Consider the following 13,540-nt stretch of genomic DNA (forward strand, 5'->3'; position numbering starts at 1 on the left):
CCGGTCACAGCTGCTCTCCCCCGCCTCGGGAGGAATTGCTTCCATTTGGCCTGTCACTTTGGCCAGGGCCACTGTGGCTTTTCTCATTTGTCAGAGAGCGGGGGCGATCCTCTGGCTCTCATGGCTAATCTGCAGCCGCAGGCTAGAGGAGACACACACGCATACGCGCACAAACACCAACTTTTTTTTCTCTCTCATTCGACTGATATAGGCTTTCGGTTCACAAGGGTCTTTTTACTCTTTGCGTCCAGCGGGGGATGCAAAAAACAACAAGGAAAAGACGGACGGAGAGAGATGTAAACAGGATCAAGGTCAGAGATAGAACCTCCCACTGAAGTCCAGATGTGATGTACACATTCGGTTTACACTGACTGGGTGATGAGGAGTTCATTTTCTCACACGTCAAAATCAGTTTCTGCTATATACTTGAAGAACTAGAGACAACACACAAAAGTAATTGGATATGGGTTCAGTAATTAGCTTCCAACTCGGGCACAAAACGTTGTTTCAACTCTAACAGAGGAGTCAGAGTTCTCCTGCATGCATGAGCGCTCAGTAAGCACTTTATTAGGGCGAGAAATAATTCAGTAAGAGGGATATCAAGGTCCAAATGAACATAAAGTTGCTTTCATAAATAGACATAGAGAATTACTTGAGATCAACTTTGTCTTGCTTGATTTTATTACAGTGTATTGGGGATAATTATACCAACAGTCAAGTCAAGCAATGCTGGGCTAGTAACATTTTATCGCACGGAGGGAACGGAGCGGTCCAATTAAAGAGCTGTCACACGAGGCTTTGAGGGGCAACGTGGCCATAGTGCTGTGCCAAAACCAATCCTATCATTAGAGGCTGCCATCACTTTGAGGTAAAAATGCTTTCAAGTCATTCTTTCAGTCCGCCTCCACTGCAGTCAACAGGTGACGGCTCCACTTGATTATTAGCCTGCTTTAAATCTACTAGTATCAATATGCAGCTTCCCGTGACATCTCTATTGGAATGAAAAGGTGTTCCTAATCAAAAGGCCATGCAAAATGCCTCTTCAGATAAACACAAGCCAAGGATGCTTTAAATATCGAGATAAACTCCACATCTACTGAATGGGGCACTGTGACAATCAAGCTTGAGTTAGAGCGACAATGAACAAGGACATTCTCAGTTTATGACCAAATAATGTAATGTGGTTGTAGAAAATCTAACTTTTAACTTTCAAAAACCTTTCAAAACAGAGCTAGGTATTTAGCAATTTAAATAAAATGTATCATGTTTACAAATGAAGACTGTCATTAAAGCAATAAGTAGGTCCATAATACTCATACATATATTATTGTAACAAGAAATGTAAATCATCATAAATGATAATGATTTCTATTGAACTAGTTTAAAAGGTCAACACAAGCCAAATCAAAAGTACACGCACCTAAATATCTAATTGATCGCATTATGTTCTGTGGGTTATTGAACACACCTAATTATCATAATAAATGTACTGTATACAAATTCACTTAACTGGGTCATTGCAGAAGAAAAAGATAATTACATGTTTATGATTTAACTGACTAACTGCAAGTGACTACTGAACAATCCAGCAAGCAATTTAAACAATCACAAGATATCTCAAATCAAACATTAATACATGTTTTAATTTGAGATTGCATTTTGCAAAAAAGAGACAAACAAAGTTCTTAATAAGACTGCATTTGCCACATGGACTCTGAGAACAGTGCCTCTGAAAATAAACATCATGCCACTTACTAACCATCCAGTGTAGTTTGCATCACACATTGATCAAAGTCTCATCTTTAACGTATAAATCATGGCAAAACATGTTAGAGAAAACATCATTTGAGTGATGGTCATAACTTTTTAAGTGTCCCTGACAACCTTAATGTATTCCCCAGTTTAATTATTTCTTAATATTGACATTTCTAATTAAGCAGCATAATTGGAAAGCCTGTATGCAGTGGCAATCATTTCAGCGACCACTGAAAAATTAATATGAAAATTATTAATGAATGGTACCGCTTTTAATTGCTGTGTACCCATATTTATAATTGCTGCAGCATCCTCCTTGAAATGACATGATGACAAATACAAGTGTCATGTCAGCGCTTTCCTTCTTCATCTCACACCTCAATCAAAGCTAATCCATTTCACCTCAGCTAAGAACACTGCAACAAATTAAAGTCCCATTTCATTTACCACCTTCATTAATGCATCCCGTTTCCAAGGTTACAATCATTTAGTTACTGTGGAACAAACTAATTCAAGGAAGCGTGTGCTTTGATATTTCAAGAAGACGACGTGGATGGGGCTTAGAGGGAGAAACAAATCAGCCCTGAGTTTTAATCCTCCGGCTCCAAAGTGTTCTGCACATGTTTATCACAAAACAAAGCGTTTTTTTTATCTGAACAAACATTTTAATATTAGACTTTAGAAGCTTATGTCCACCGAATAATGTTCATAATTCAAACTTTGCATTGCCCGCGTTACACAAGTGAGTACATCCTGGATTTAACGGTCCCCATCCAAATGTCGACAGGAGCCAGAATGAGCAGTAACTGCACAATGTCATTATGTTCGTAGTGTTTCCTCCTGTGGTGTGATGTGACAACGCCAGACACAATGACCCAATTTGCCTGAGTGGCTATAGGGGGGTGCCATCATAAATACTGTACAAAGACCCTCTTAGAGGCAATAATACACTTTTGTATGTAATGAAACGCAGCCATATAAGATGTCACATTTAGAGAGTGTTTACACACTACATTTTCTTCTACACTCACATATAAAGGAAAAAAGACAGAGCCTAAAGAAATGCGAGGCTGGAGGTGGTGGTGGGGGGGGCAATGATGAGTTCTCAGACTAGCCTCTTTCGCATGCAAATCATATCTGAATTTCTCATTAGCATAAATGCATGAGCAACTTTAAATGCTTTTAATTTTCAATCTCGCCAAGCAGAGGAGTAATTTGTCACTGTCAGGATGGGAGACTAAAAAGGGGGGACCAGAGGGAGCCAAGGACTCATTGCTAAACTGGAATCACAGAACATTTCTGATTTACTAATTGACTGATGTGCAGTTCAGTCGAGTTGCCTTGAAGGTGTAAATAATTCTGTGTATATTCAAATGGCAGAAATGAGAGAGCGTGGGGTGGATACGGAAAAGCACATTACATGACGCTTCTCCCCAGGCCGTTCTCTTTTCTGGTGATTCTAATTCCCAGCCTTCAACGTTATCAGTCTTTCTCTTTGGAGGGGTGCGAGTCTGCTGTTTTAGAGCATAATCACAGATAATCAACTGGAAATTAAAACAAAATGTCACAGTTTTTTTTTTGCCTCTCTTTGCCATTCCACAAAAAAGGCTGCTCAAAGCTATTCAGCAGCAGTGCACAGAAACATTCACAACAGCTTATCACGGGAGCGGTTTTAAGTCATTTGAAATGTTATCTTCATTCTTTCAAGATGTAAGATCAATTGACAGTGCTCTCTGAAGTCTACACCACTAATGCCTCGTTTTTTTAACAAAGCAGTTCCGATTCAGACAGACCTTGTTAGCTAAAATTAGCTGTAGGTGAAAATGGGGGGGGGGAAATATTTAACAAGCTCCCCCTTTAAAGGACTAAAACCAATTATGCAAATATAATTAGTATTCGTAGGAGAACTAAAGACGAGAGCAGCATGGGGCTCGCTGCTTACCTCCAAAGAAGGCCCCATCAGTCCAGATCCTGGTGGATGCATCTGTCTGTGTCATGGCTGAGGAAATGCTGGCCCTTGCTTCGCTGGCCATGCCGTGTATAATCCCATCGGCCCTTTCGTCAGCTCCAGAAGGTTTTTAAAGAATGTTTCATGTTTCAAGTCCAAGATCAGTTCATCATAGCTCCAACTTCACACCTCCTGTAGGCATTTAAAAGCAAGACAAACAGGAAACAGTGAAAAAAAGACATGTGAAACACTTAAAATGGTAAGGACGTAATCATGTTCTGGTGTAAAATAGAAACGCCATTGTAAAACATGCAGTAGGTTTGGTTATAGCCCCAGAATTATTTAAGAAATTATAACAAAGTCAACTAAAAGTCACAATGAGTGAATTGCAAGAATGCTTCAATCACAATTTTACCACAAAAACTGAGAAAAATGCACCTTAGTTTACTATGGCTAAGTAGCCAAATACATGCACATTTCCCTTGTTTTACATTGCTCAAACATATACTGTAAAAGCAGCATTTTGTTCGGTTAAATGATGGTGACTAGCTACATAGTTACTCCTACTTAGCTTGGTATCATCTTCAAAGTTGGCCACATTCAAAGAAGTGTAGGTTTAATTATACCCGGTTATACTGTAGACACTAAGCTAACTTCCACCTTGTATCAGGCTTTCAATTCCATAAAACTTTATTAACTTATGAAGGGAGGCTGTGGCTCAGTGAGTAGTGTGCTGGACTTCAAATCAGGGGATAGCAAGGTCGAGTCCCACTGCAGTCAGCATGTCGTTGTGTCCCTGGGCAAGACACTTCACCCCAAATTGCTCCTGTGAGGATTGTCCACAGTAGCCTACTGAATGTATGTAAGTCGCTTTGGATAAAAGCGTCTAACAAATGTCATGTAATGTAATGAAGGAAATTTGATGTGGGGGCATAGGCCTAACTAAACACCGACATAATGCTCAAACAGACAATAACAAAATAGCTATTGAGGACGTACTTTAAATGAAGGTCGCACTTCACAAAAGCAATACAGTCAAGTATAAAGTACTACATACATTGACATTAGTACCAACCATGCTATCTAGCCATTACCTTAAACGAAGCTAATGCTAACTACATTAGCCACAGAACGTTCCAATTAGGCAGGGCAGGTGTGCAATTCGCTACTTTACCTGGCATAACGGTTGCGGTTTCTGGTGTTTTCTTTCGCAGTTTAATGGAACGGTAAGGTAAGGTATACGCTATTTAAGTTAGAAGTGGGGACATTTATATATATTTCTTTTATCATTTTAAGTGTCCTAATAACTTCAAAGCAAAGACGGGGGAATAAAAAAACATTTTACACATAATCGCCAAATCTGGCCTCAATTCAACCTGGTTGTGTGCCAGGAATGGCCTTGGCTTTATGTGTACCTGTAGAGCAAACGGTATACATTCCATAATGAATATAGTCCAGTATGAGCATGGATGGAGAAGGCTGCTGCTGTTATATTTCCATATTTTACATCATGCACATACTGCCCTCCAGTGTTGAAAGGGTGAACATATTGGGAAAAACGTGATATAAAAGTAACAACTGTTCAACGTATACACCTACCAATTCAATAATACACTTCTTGATAAGAGTCCCTTTTCAAAGCCAATATTTACTTTATGATATTTTTTAGGCTGTTGATGTGGCATTTTATTAAAATTAATGAATACATGAATTCACCATCTTTCTCTGGGAAGTATTATATTGAGTAAATCTGCAGGATAAGTTCCAATAAAAGGTTTACTGTGAGGTGTGGTATTACCCTAACCAGAACAGTGTTCCTGGAACAAAATTGAGCTATTTCAAATGCTGTGCACCGCAAAACAAAATTCCAATAAAAAATAAATATCCCTCTGCTTGGTATGTCATTGACTCTTTGAAAATATGCAAAGGTATTCAAAACATAATCACCATTAACAATGAAAAGATGCATGTTTCCATGTTCATATCATTGAGAACATGTTTACTGCAGAGGCATGACAAGGTCAGATTTTGAAAGCTTTTAGCCCAAAAATATTTTTATCAATTTAGTTATGTATTTTTTGTATGTCAATCACCAACAAATGTGGGCATGTGTAACATGATGTTTTGATGAAAATTTGTTTTTTGTATTGAGTGTACTGTAACATTTAGAAAACAGAGCAGTCTCACTACACCGGCTCAATTCATAACCAACGGAAGACCTTTTATAAACACAACGTTACTTGCCCAAATTATTTTTGTATTAGATGTTAAGACTTTTTTTATACAAATCAGAATAAATGGGTGTTGTGATATTTCCTTTTCGATTACATTTGGTCTTGGGCACAAATGTTTGTGAAGTATTGAATCTCAGAATTCTGCTTAAAACATAACTATTTTCACAAAAGTTGAATAATGAGGATCAAAAGGCACCGTAACTCTGTTCAATACAAGTTTTTTTGTTGACAGACACTTTTGTATAACTGACATTATTGAGCAAGTGCTGTGCTACAGTAGCACTATTTGTTCATCATGTTTCACAGAAAATAAAACAATAAAAAAACTCACCATGGATACATATTGGTGGTATCCATGGTCCCTTGTGGTCCCTTGGGGTCCATTTCAGGTCACGTAATGATAATATCTTTAAACAAAGAGAATCTTGGGAATTGGAGGAATATTTAATGTGCATTACCCTGTAATGTCCACCTGCAGCCACAGAGGCCGCTGTACATTGTAACTGTACAACAGTTACAATGTCTCCCTTCAGAATACACTCTCTTAACCCTTTGAAGGGATACATATGTCTCATTCTAATTCAATTAAAAGCACCTACAGTTTTGAGATAACAACATCTGCTTGTTTATGTCTTTGCGAGTAAAAACATGCCAATTCAGCCATTAACACAAACAGCAAAGACAACACTCGTCTATGTTGATGTAATCTTGCATTACTTTTTTATTTACTCATATTGCGTTTAACTTTAACTCCATATACATTATTATTGTTATTATTATTATTGATATTGCTTTTGTGAAAAGCTTGCTGTATTTCTAAAGGTATGAGATAGTATTCATAATATCTAATAATTATTAATAATGAATAGAAAATATAATGATTCATAATAATATGGACACAAAATGAATATGTTGGAATTAGGCGTCCATTTTGAACTATATTTATAGAACATTTTTTAACTGACTCTTAATATATTGATGATGCATGTGATTGGCATGCTATTAAGAGCAACTTTATCGTGTGAATTCACTCTGGCTAGGATGGAATAACATTATTATCAAAAGCTGCATTTGTCATAATTCTGTTCACATTGACTTAAACTCAAGAGCTTACTATGATAGAATTTCCCCTGAAGTAACACTATGAATATTACATACATTTATGAGATAGGAAAATACAGCCATCTGAGTTCTTAAACGTTTTATTGGCACACAGCATCACTGTCTGCTGTTACAGGCAGCATCCACTAGATGGCAGCTCTGTTTCAGGAAAGGTAGACTGACACAAATAATGCAGCACCATGCTGAATACACATTCAGAAAACCAGATCATTTTCAGACACAAAATCTTTTATTTTAAGCACTTAGTTCTGACTGATACACATTATCCAACAGCTTTTCTTAGCCCACTCCGTATGCATTGAACAGGAAGCCTAGCACTGCATCACTTTACAGTCCATCACAGCAGCAAATCCATGTAAAAAAAATCACAATAGCCAGCCAGCAAAATATCAAAAACCACATCCACTCTGTCCTCCTCACAGTGACTGCCTGGAGACATTCCTACAAATGTTATCAAAGCAATTTGTTCCAAGAATAAACCAGCATTAGGTTCCATACAAAACTCCCATTGTGTTGTTGCAGCAGAAAAACACTTTTATAATGTTTAAAAAAATAACATTTAGTTGGTACTAATTCAAAATGATGAAAACAGAAAAGAGTTTGTTAAGAAAATCTAGTTTGTGGACAGAGGTGTTCACTGTAGTAGCAATGTGAAACAGTATCTGATTTAACCTTTGACCTCAAGGGTGGGCCTGCTTTAGTCTGGGAAGAAACCTGCTGGAGCATGAACTTGGCTCCATTGCTTTTTCCTTAAGCAAATACAAGAAAATAAAAGATAAGGGATGAGTCTTTGTGTAATCTGAAAGCCTGTTATCAGCACGTCTCTTCTTACACAACTGACTATTGTTTTCGTTCAGTGGAACCATTTTTATAAATAATTGAATCCACACAGAAGAAGTCAGTTCTGATAGATTTAGCCCTACAGAATCATTATCTTTGGCAAATGTGCTAAATGTAGGACCTGTGATACCCGTGAGTATGCACTTCAAACATAATGGCATTTTCTAAATCTAAAAGTCAATATTTATGTACTTATAACAGTTATATTTTGAATAATTTAGAAAAAAGAATCTAAAGCATCTTGTTTTATATTTCTGACAAGATTGCTTTGACCTTTTTGGAGAAGAGAGTTTTGCAAAGGGAGTATTTGTTCAGTATAATAATGATTCTGATGCCCTTTTACTTATGATAATTTACCTTTGATTCACATGTTATAATTTAAAGCCCGAGAAGACCAGGTTTCGAGGTAGAGCTGCAACAATTTGTGGTTTACTAACACAAAATATTGATCATTCATCATTCTAAAAATGTTTTAAATAAAACCAACCAACCAAACTTCTTTGGGCTATGGAGCGTTGGTTGAATAAAACAAGACCCTTAAAAGCATCTTCTTGGGGTGTTAAAAATTATCTAACATAATGTTGACCAAACAATAAATCAATGAAAAATAATGAAAACAATCATTAGTTGCAGCCCTGGTTGAAGGAAGGTTCCTTTCCAGTCAGATTCCCATTAAACTATAACTATTAAATAGCCTTACAGCTGACATGTATATTCTCTCATTTGCATAGAACCTGTGTTTCATCATTCATAAGGCGCACTACAACTGTTTCCATTCTTTGTTTATACAACTTTCAATAACTTCTTGTCACCAGCCATCTAGTTAATATGTTCTAAATAAAATCTATTCTAACTGTAAAAGTGCACCAAACCACACTGAACACGGGAAATACACAAAAGAGCCTACAGTCACTGTCATCATGTCATAATCTACAGTCCGATACAAATACAGTTGCATTCATTCACTTTAAAAATCTTTTTAAGGCCTGCAGACACGTTAAGTTGCCATGCAAATACACACATTCCATTGGTAGCAGGCAATGAGACACCGAGATAGAGAGCTGACATTGAAGAGTTTATATAAGGTCTTCTGCTTATTCCAGTTTCGCTATGACACATTTATTGAATTACTCTGATCACACACACACTATGTAACTTTTTCAGGCTTTTCTGGCAAAGTGAGAACAAAAGGAAAAAGAACGCCTTTTGCCTCCAGAGGCGCCCTGAGCAGCTCCTCGACGAAGAAGGCGTTGTCTTCCTCCACTACAAACTGAAGAGTCTGGCTCTTGTTCACACAGTAGATGCAGTTCCCGATCACGGCACACCTGAAGGGTAAATGGCTTCCGAGCTTCTGTGATGCGCAATCGTGCCACATCTTCACTATGCTGTTGTACTTAACCACGGTGATGCCCTGCTCGCGGTTGACATCGAATCGGTAAATGAAGCTTTTGAAGGCCACCATGTCGCTGGACTTCTTCCTGCTGTTGTTGTAGGGGCACTCCTGCCACTCGTCCCTCTTGGTGTCGTACCTCAGGAGGCGGTAGAAGAGCGAGCCTCCTGAAACGTAAAGTTCTCCGCCGCAGGTCGTGGCTTCGTGGGCCACTGCAAAGGCTCCTTTGGGTAAGGGGGCCACGGAGGTCCATCGGTCCATGCGAGGGTCATATTTTTCCACTGTAAACAAACATTCCCCTCCAATGGCGTACAAGTGGCCATCCATTGACACAAGCTTTAGCTGGGAGCGAGCTTGGGTCATAGGTTTGATCTCGGCCCAGTTGTTGGTTATGGGGTTGTAACAGAAGACCTTGTCTGACACTTTGCCCTTCTCCCCGTAGCCCTTTATCCCCCCGGCCACAAACAGGTAGTTGTACATGGTGCAGATCCCGCACCCTTTAGTGTTAATGTCCTCAGGCATGGAAGTTAAAGGTCTCCAGTCATTTGCCGTTTCGTTAAATTTGTAAATCATATGGTTATCTTCCAAAGACCCACCGGACAACGGGCTCTGCGGTCGACTGCCGCAACGACTCGGAGGACGGCTTCCAACACGATCAAACACATCGTTTATCTCTGCAACCATCAGAGTCTGCCTCCCCTCCATCCTCTTCTTCAGGATCAGATCTCGCTCAGACCCATTGAGGCGCCCGTACACAGCGGGGTCTTTGAGGACCTGGAGGAAGTTGTCGCTCATGAATCCGTAGGCAGTCTCCTTCAGTTCGCTGAGCCTCTGCTTTTTGGCGATGTTCAGGATCTCGTAGCAGTTCTCTGCAGTGATTTGTTCGGTCATGGAGTCCATGGCGGCCTGTACGGCACAGGGCATCTGCAGGACTTTAGCCCCTGTGATGACATCCACAATATTGGCCTTGGAGACATTCATCTGAGAAGTGTAAACATAGTCTACTAATGTCGACAAAGTCTTGTAACTCAACCCCTTGACTTTCAGGATGTCTCGTGACAGCCGTGCTTTGAAGTAGTCGCTCTTCTCTGCCAGGACAGATTTGTGAGCGTTGATCTTCTGCCCGCCGACTTCGATGACTAAATCAGGCTCTTCGTGATGGTGGGTTTTTCCAGCTTCCAGACTGCTGTCCCTGACCTCCAAGTTCAATTTAAGGTCTGACCAATCAGTTTCCTGTTTGGCTTGGATAGCAGAATCTGCACTGTAAGACACTTTAGCTCTGGCGCCATTGTGCGTTTCACTGCTTGCACAATTTTGTTGCACTACTCCCTTATCATTCGGAAACTGATCATCGCTGGAAAAGTACGAGCCGTTGCCTTTCTGCCTTTCGATGAGGTTATTCTCCATCAGTCTTCCATCCAGCAGGTATTCCTTCTCAGACACTGGAGAAGGGCTGAAACCCTGGTCATCCTGCGGTAATCCTTGGATGTAACTTTGACATAAATCTCCAACTTTGTCAGGAGGTGTGACGAGGTCAGAGTTCATGGCGTGGCAGATGACATCAGCCTCCACAGTGATAGCCCCTCCTCCCTGCCTGAGACCCTCGTTCATCTTGATGTACTCACTGGGAGATGATCATGATGTGTGGACGTGTAGAAACTTGTGAGGAACTCCTCCCTGTTCACCTACATGGGGGGAAGACAAGAAGGGAATTTAACCAGATGCAACAAAGGATGGGGAAAAAAGAGTCTTAAAGCTGCAGAGTCTTATTTACTCCCTAAGGGGCGCCCTTTCTCTAATAACAAAACCATGGAAACCTTACATTTAAAGGAAAAAATGACTTAGTGCTGCCATTGCCAACTATGCTGTGTAATCCGTCCTGTAGTAATGTGTCATCAATTGAGTCAACACAACTGCAGCTGCTTTAATGTGGAGCTTAACAAAGAAACCAAAGCCATCCCAACATGCAGCTTCTTGCAGACTGCCTGACCCACTGCAATAATCACCCTGCATGTTCATTATTTGTGGTAATCTGGAGTCATTTAGAGCGCATGCGCAAACGGTGTTGAGTTGATGGAGGAATTAATCTCTAATATGACTGGAAAAGGGCGTTTGTAATCACATCAAAACTCTAACGCGTCCCCCATACTGTCGGATGAACGCTGAGAGCAGCTCGTTTAGTCAAACCAAGAAGGAATATAAACGTACGTGTAGTTGTATTCAAACTACAATCCAGAAATAAGGAATATGGAAGTGTTACGCGACCTACCTGCGATTCCTCGCCGTGATCAAACACCAGCAGCCAGCCCCTGCACAAAGACCAGTTACGTAAGGCAGTCCTGATGAAGAACCCAGGCTGTGTGCTCCCCTCCTGCACGAGTTTTTTTTACTTCACCCACAAATCCAGCTGGTGTTTCCCCATCCGCTCACATTTTATGCATCGACCCTCTCAACTGGTTGTTCCACGGGATCGGTTCAGTCAGTCAGTGGTGGGGGGCGAGGCAGGCAGAGGGGCGATCACACACTGCTTTCAAGTCGCACCTCCTTCAGATCCGCACATCGCCAACTCATTTCCTCCCGTGGAAGTGGCAGCGTCTTTTTCCCTGCAGGAAGCTGGAGCTGTCCAGCGTGGGCAGCAGATGCTCTGGCTCTGAGAGATGTTAAAACTGGGATATTTGTTGTCTTTTTTTTTACAGTTGACTACAGTGAGGCGGTCATCATTGATCTAAACCACGCCCCCTCCAGTCGGTATTAACCCTACACTCCACAGCAGGAGCACGAGGCTCCATCTGCTCATTGACCCATCCCAGAGATGCGCCATTCCTTTACGCATCATCCATGTGCTGGGTACCACGATGGGTGCGGGGGTCAAGGGATGGAAATGATAGGAAACCCCCCTTCCCTGCTTTCACAAACATATCATGAAATAAGATTTAGGTTGTGTCTAAAACTAATTGAATTACAAAAAGTGGGATCCTTTGTGTAAAATACCCCTAAAAATGTAATCACAATAGAATATCACAGTGATTCAACACATCCAAATACAATTACACACCAGAATCTGAGCACCTAAATTGATTATACATTAGCACAAAAAAAAATCAATAAACGTACCCTCCTCCACCTGTTTGTGCATGAGTTTATTTATCTTAAGTACTGAGATGATCACTTCCTAAAGTTATTGTAAGTGTAAATGTAATTCAGGTTTAAGCCAAGGACTAACAATAGTCTGGAAATGAGTCACACTTTCCTTTTGGAAATGATCCAACGTTTTTCTGACTAGAGTACAGTACATCATTTTGAGCAACAAAAGCAGAAATAATGTGTAAATAACCCTGGAATTGGATATGTTTGTGTTTCTGTAATAAAAAGGGCACACAAGGCTTATGCACTCAACACATAAAAAGGCCTGAAATAGCACAACCTCACAGCAGTGCTTTTTTATATCCAGGGTCCATAAGCTCTCCACTGCGGAGACAGAGAGTCATAACAACTGTCCTTCACATATACAAATAGAGAGGAGCCACAGCGAGGCCATCACACACTATCAGAGATTAGAGGGCATTCAGCTGGGACGTTATAATGCCAAATCTCTGAGAACAAAGACTCGCTGAGGACCGATACACAAAATGAGCCATCTCCATGGAAACGCCAGGGTCGAATTGAAAACAAAAGACTTCCAGTTGCACACAAACTGATAACTGGGTATTAGCTTGAATAGTACAGTGTGACTGAGGAGTTGTTTACTTAGTTAATACATACAAGCCAGTTTTCAGTTACAGTTAAATATTATCCCAGGTTTAAATCAGCATACTTACATACTTCCAAAAATATTAGCTATGAAAATATTTTGGATAAGTCCAAGGTGCTGTAAATTCTAGCATGGGAACGACTCCAACCTGAGATCATCTTATCTATTTTTGTTTCAGCTGACAATGTAGTGAAACATGTTTGTACTGTGGGCGTGGGCGCTGAAAGAGAGAAAAAGTCTTGACCCTCTCCGTTCGGCAGCAGGAGAAATGAGCAGTGAAATCCCGGAAGAGCCGTATCAGGCTCAGTTCCTGCGGCCCCCGGGCACATTGCTAGTCGCAGCATGTACTGATGTCTGCACACAGCAGAGAGGAGGCCGAGTACAAGGTTAGCCTGAGACAAGAGAGAGGGACAGGAACAATAACACTCTGTTCTTCTACCCCTATTATACTATTTTTCTTCAATATAATATAGTTCTCAGATATACAGTATACAAAACAT

At 40.3% G+C, this 13,540-nt stretch overlaps 1 protein-coding gene across 1 annotated transcript; it reads right to left on the minus strand.

Moving 5' to 3' along the window:
* Positions 1–7,274: 7,274 nt before the first annotated feature.
* Positions 7,275–12,455, minus strand: LOC117478135 (kelch repeat and BTB domain-containing protein 11). Its single transcript, XM_034125045.1, has 2 exons — positions 11,559–12,455; positions 7,275–10,974 (listed from the first exon to the last, which is right to left on the minus strand). The coding sequence occupies exon 2, from the start codon at positions 10,898–10,900 to the stop codon at positions 9,047–9,049; it is 1,854 nt and encodes a 617-aa protein (XP_033980936.1). The 5' UTR covers positions 10,901–10,974; positions 11,559–12,455; the 3' UTR covers positions 7,275–9,046.
* Between the last annotated feature and the right edge of the window lie 1,085 nt (positions 12,456–13,540).

Source organism: Trematomus bernacchii, unplaced genomic scaffold (genome assembly GCF_902827165.1).
Source record: "Trematomus bernacchii unplaced genomic scaffold, fTreBer1.1, whole genome shotgun sequence".
Taxonomy (NCBI): Eukaryota; Metazoa; Chordata; class Actinopteri; order Perciformes; family Nototheniidae; genus Trematomus; species Trematomus bernacchii.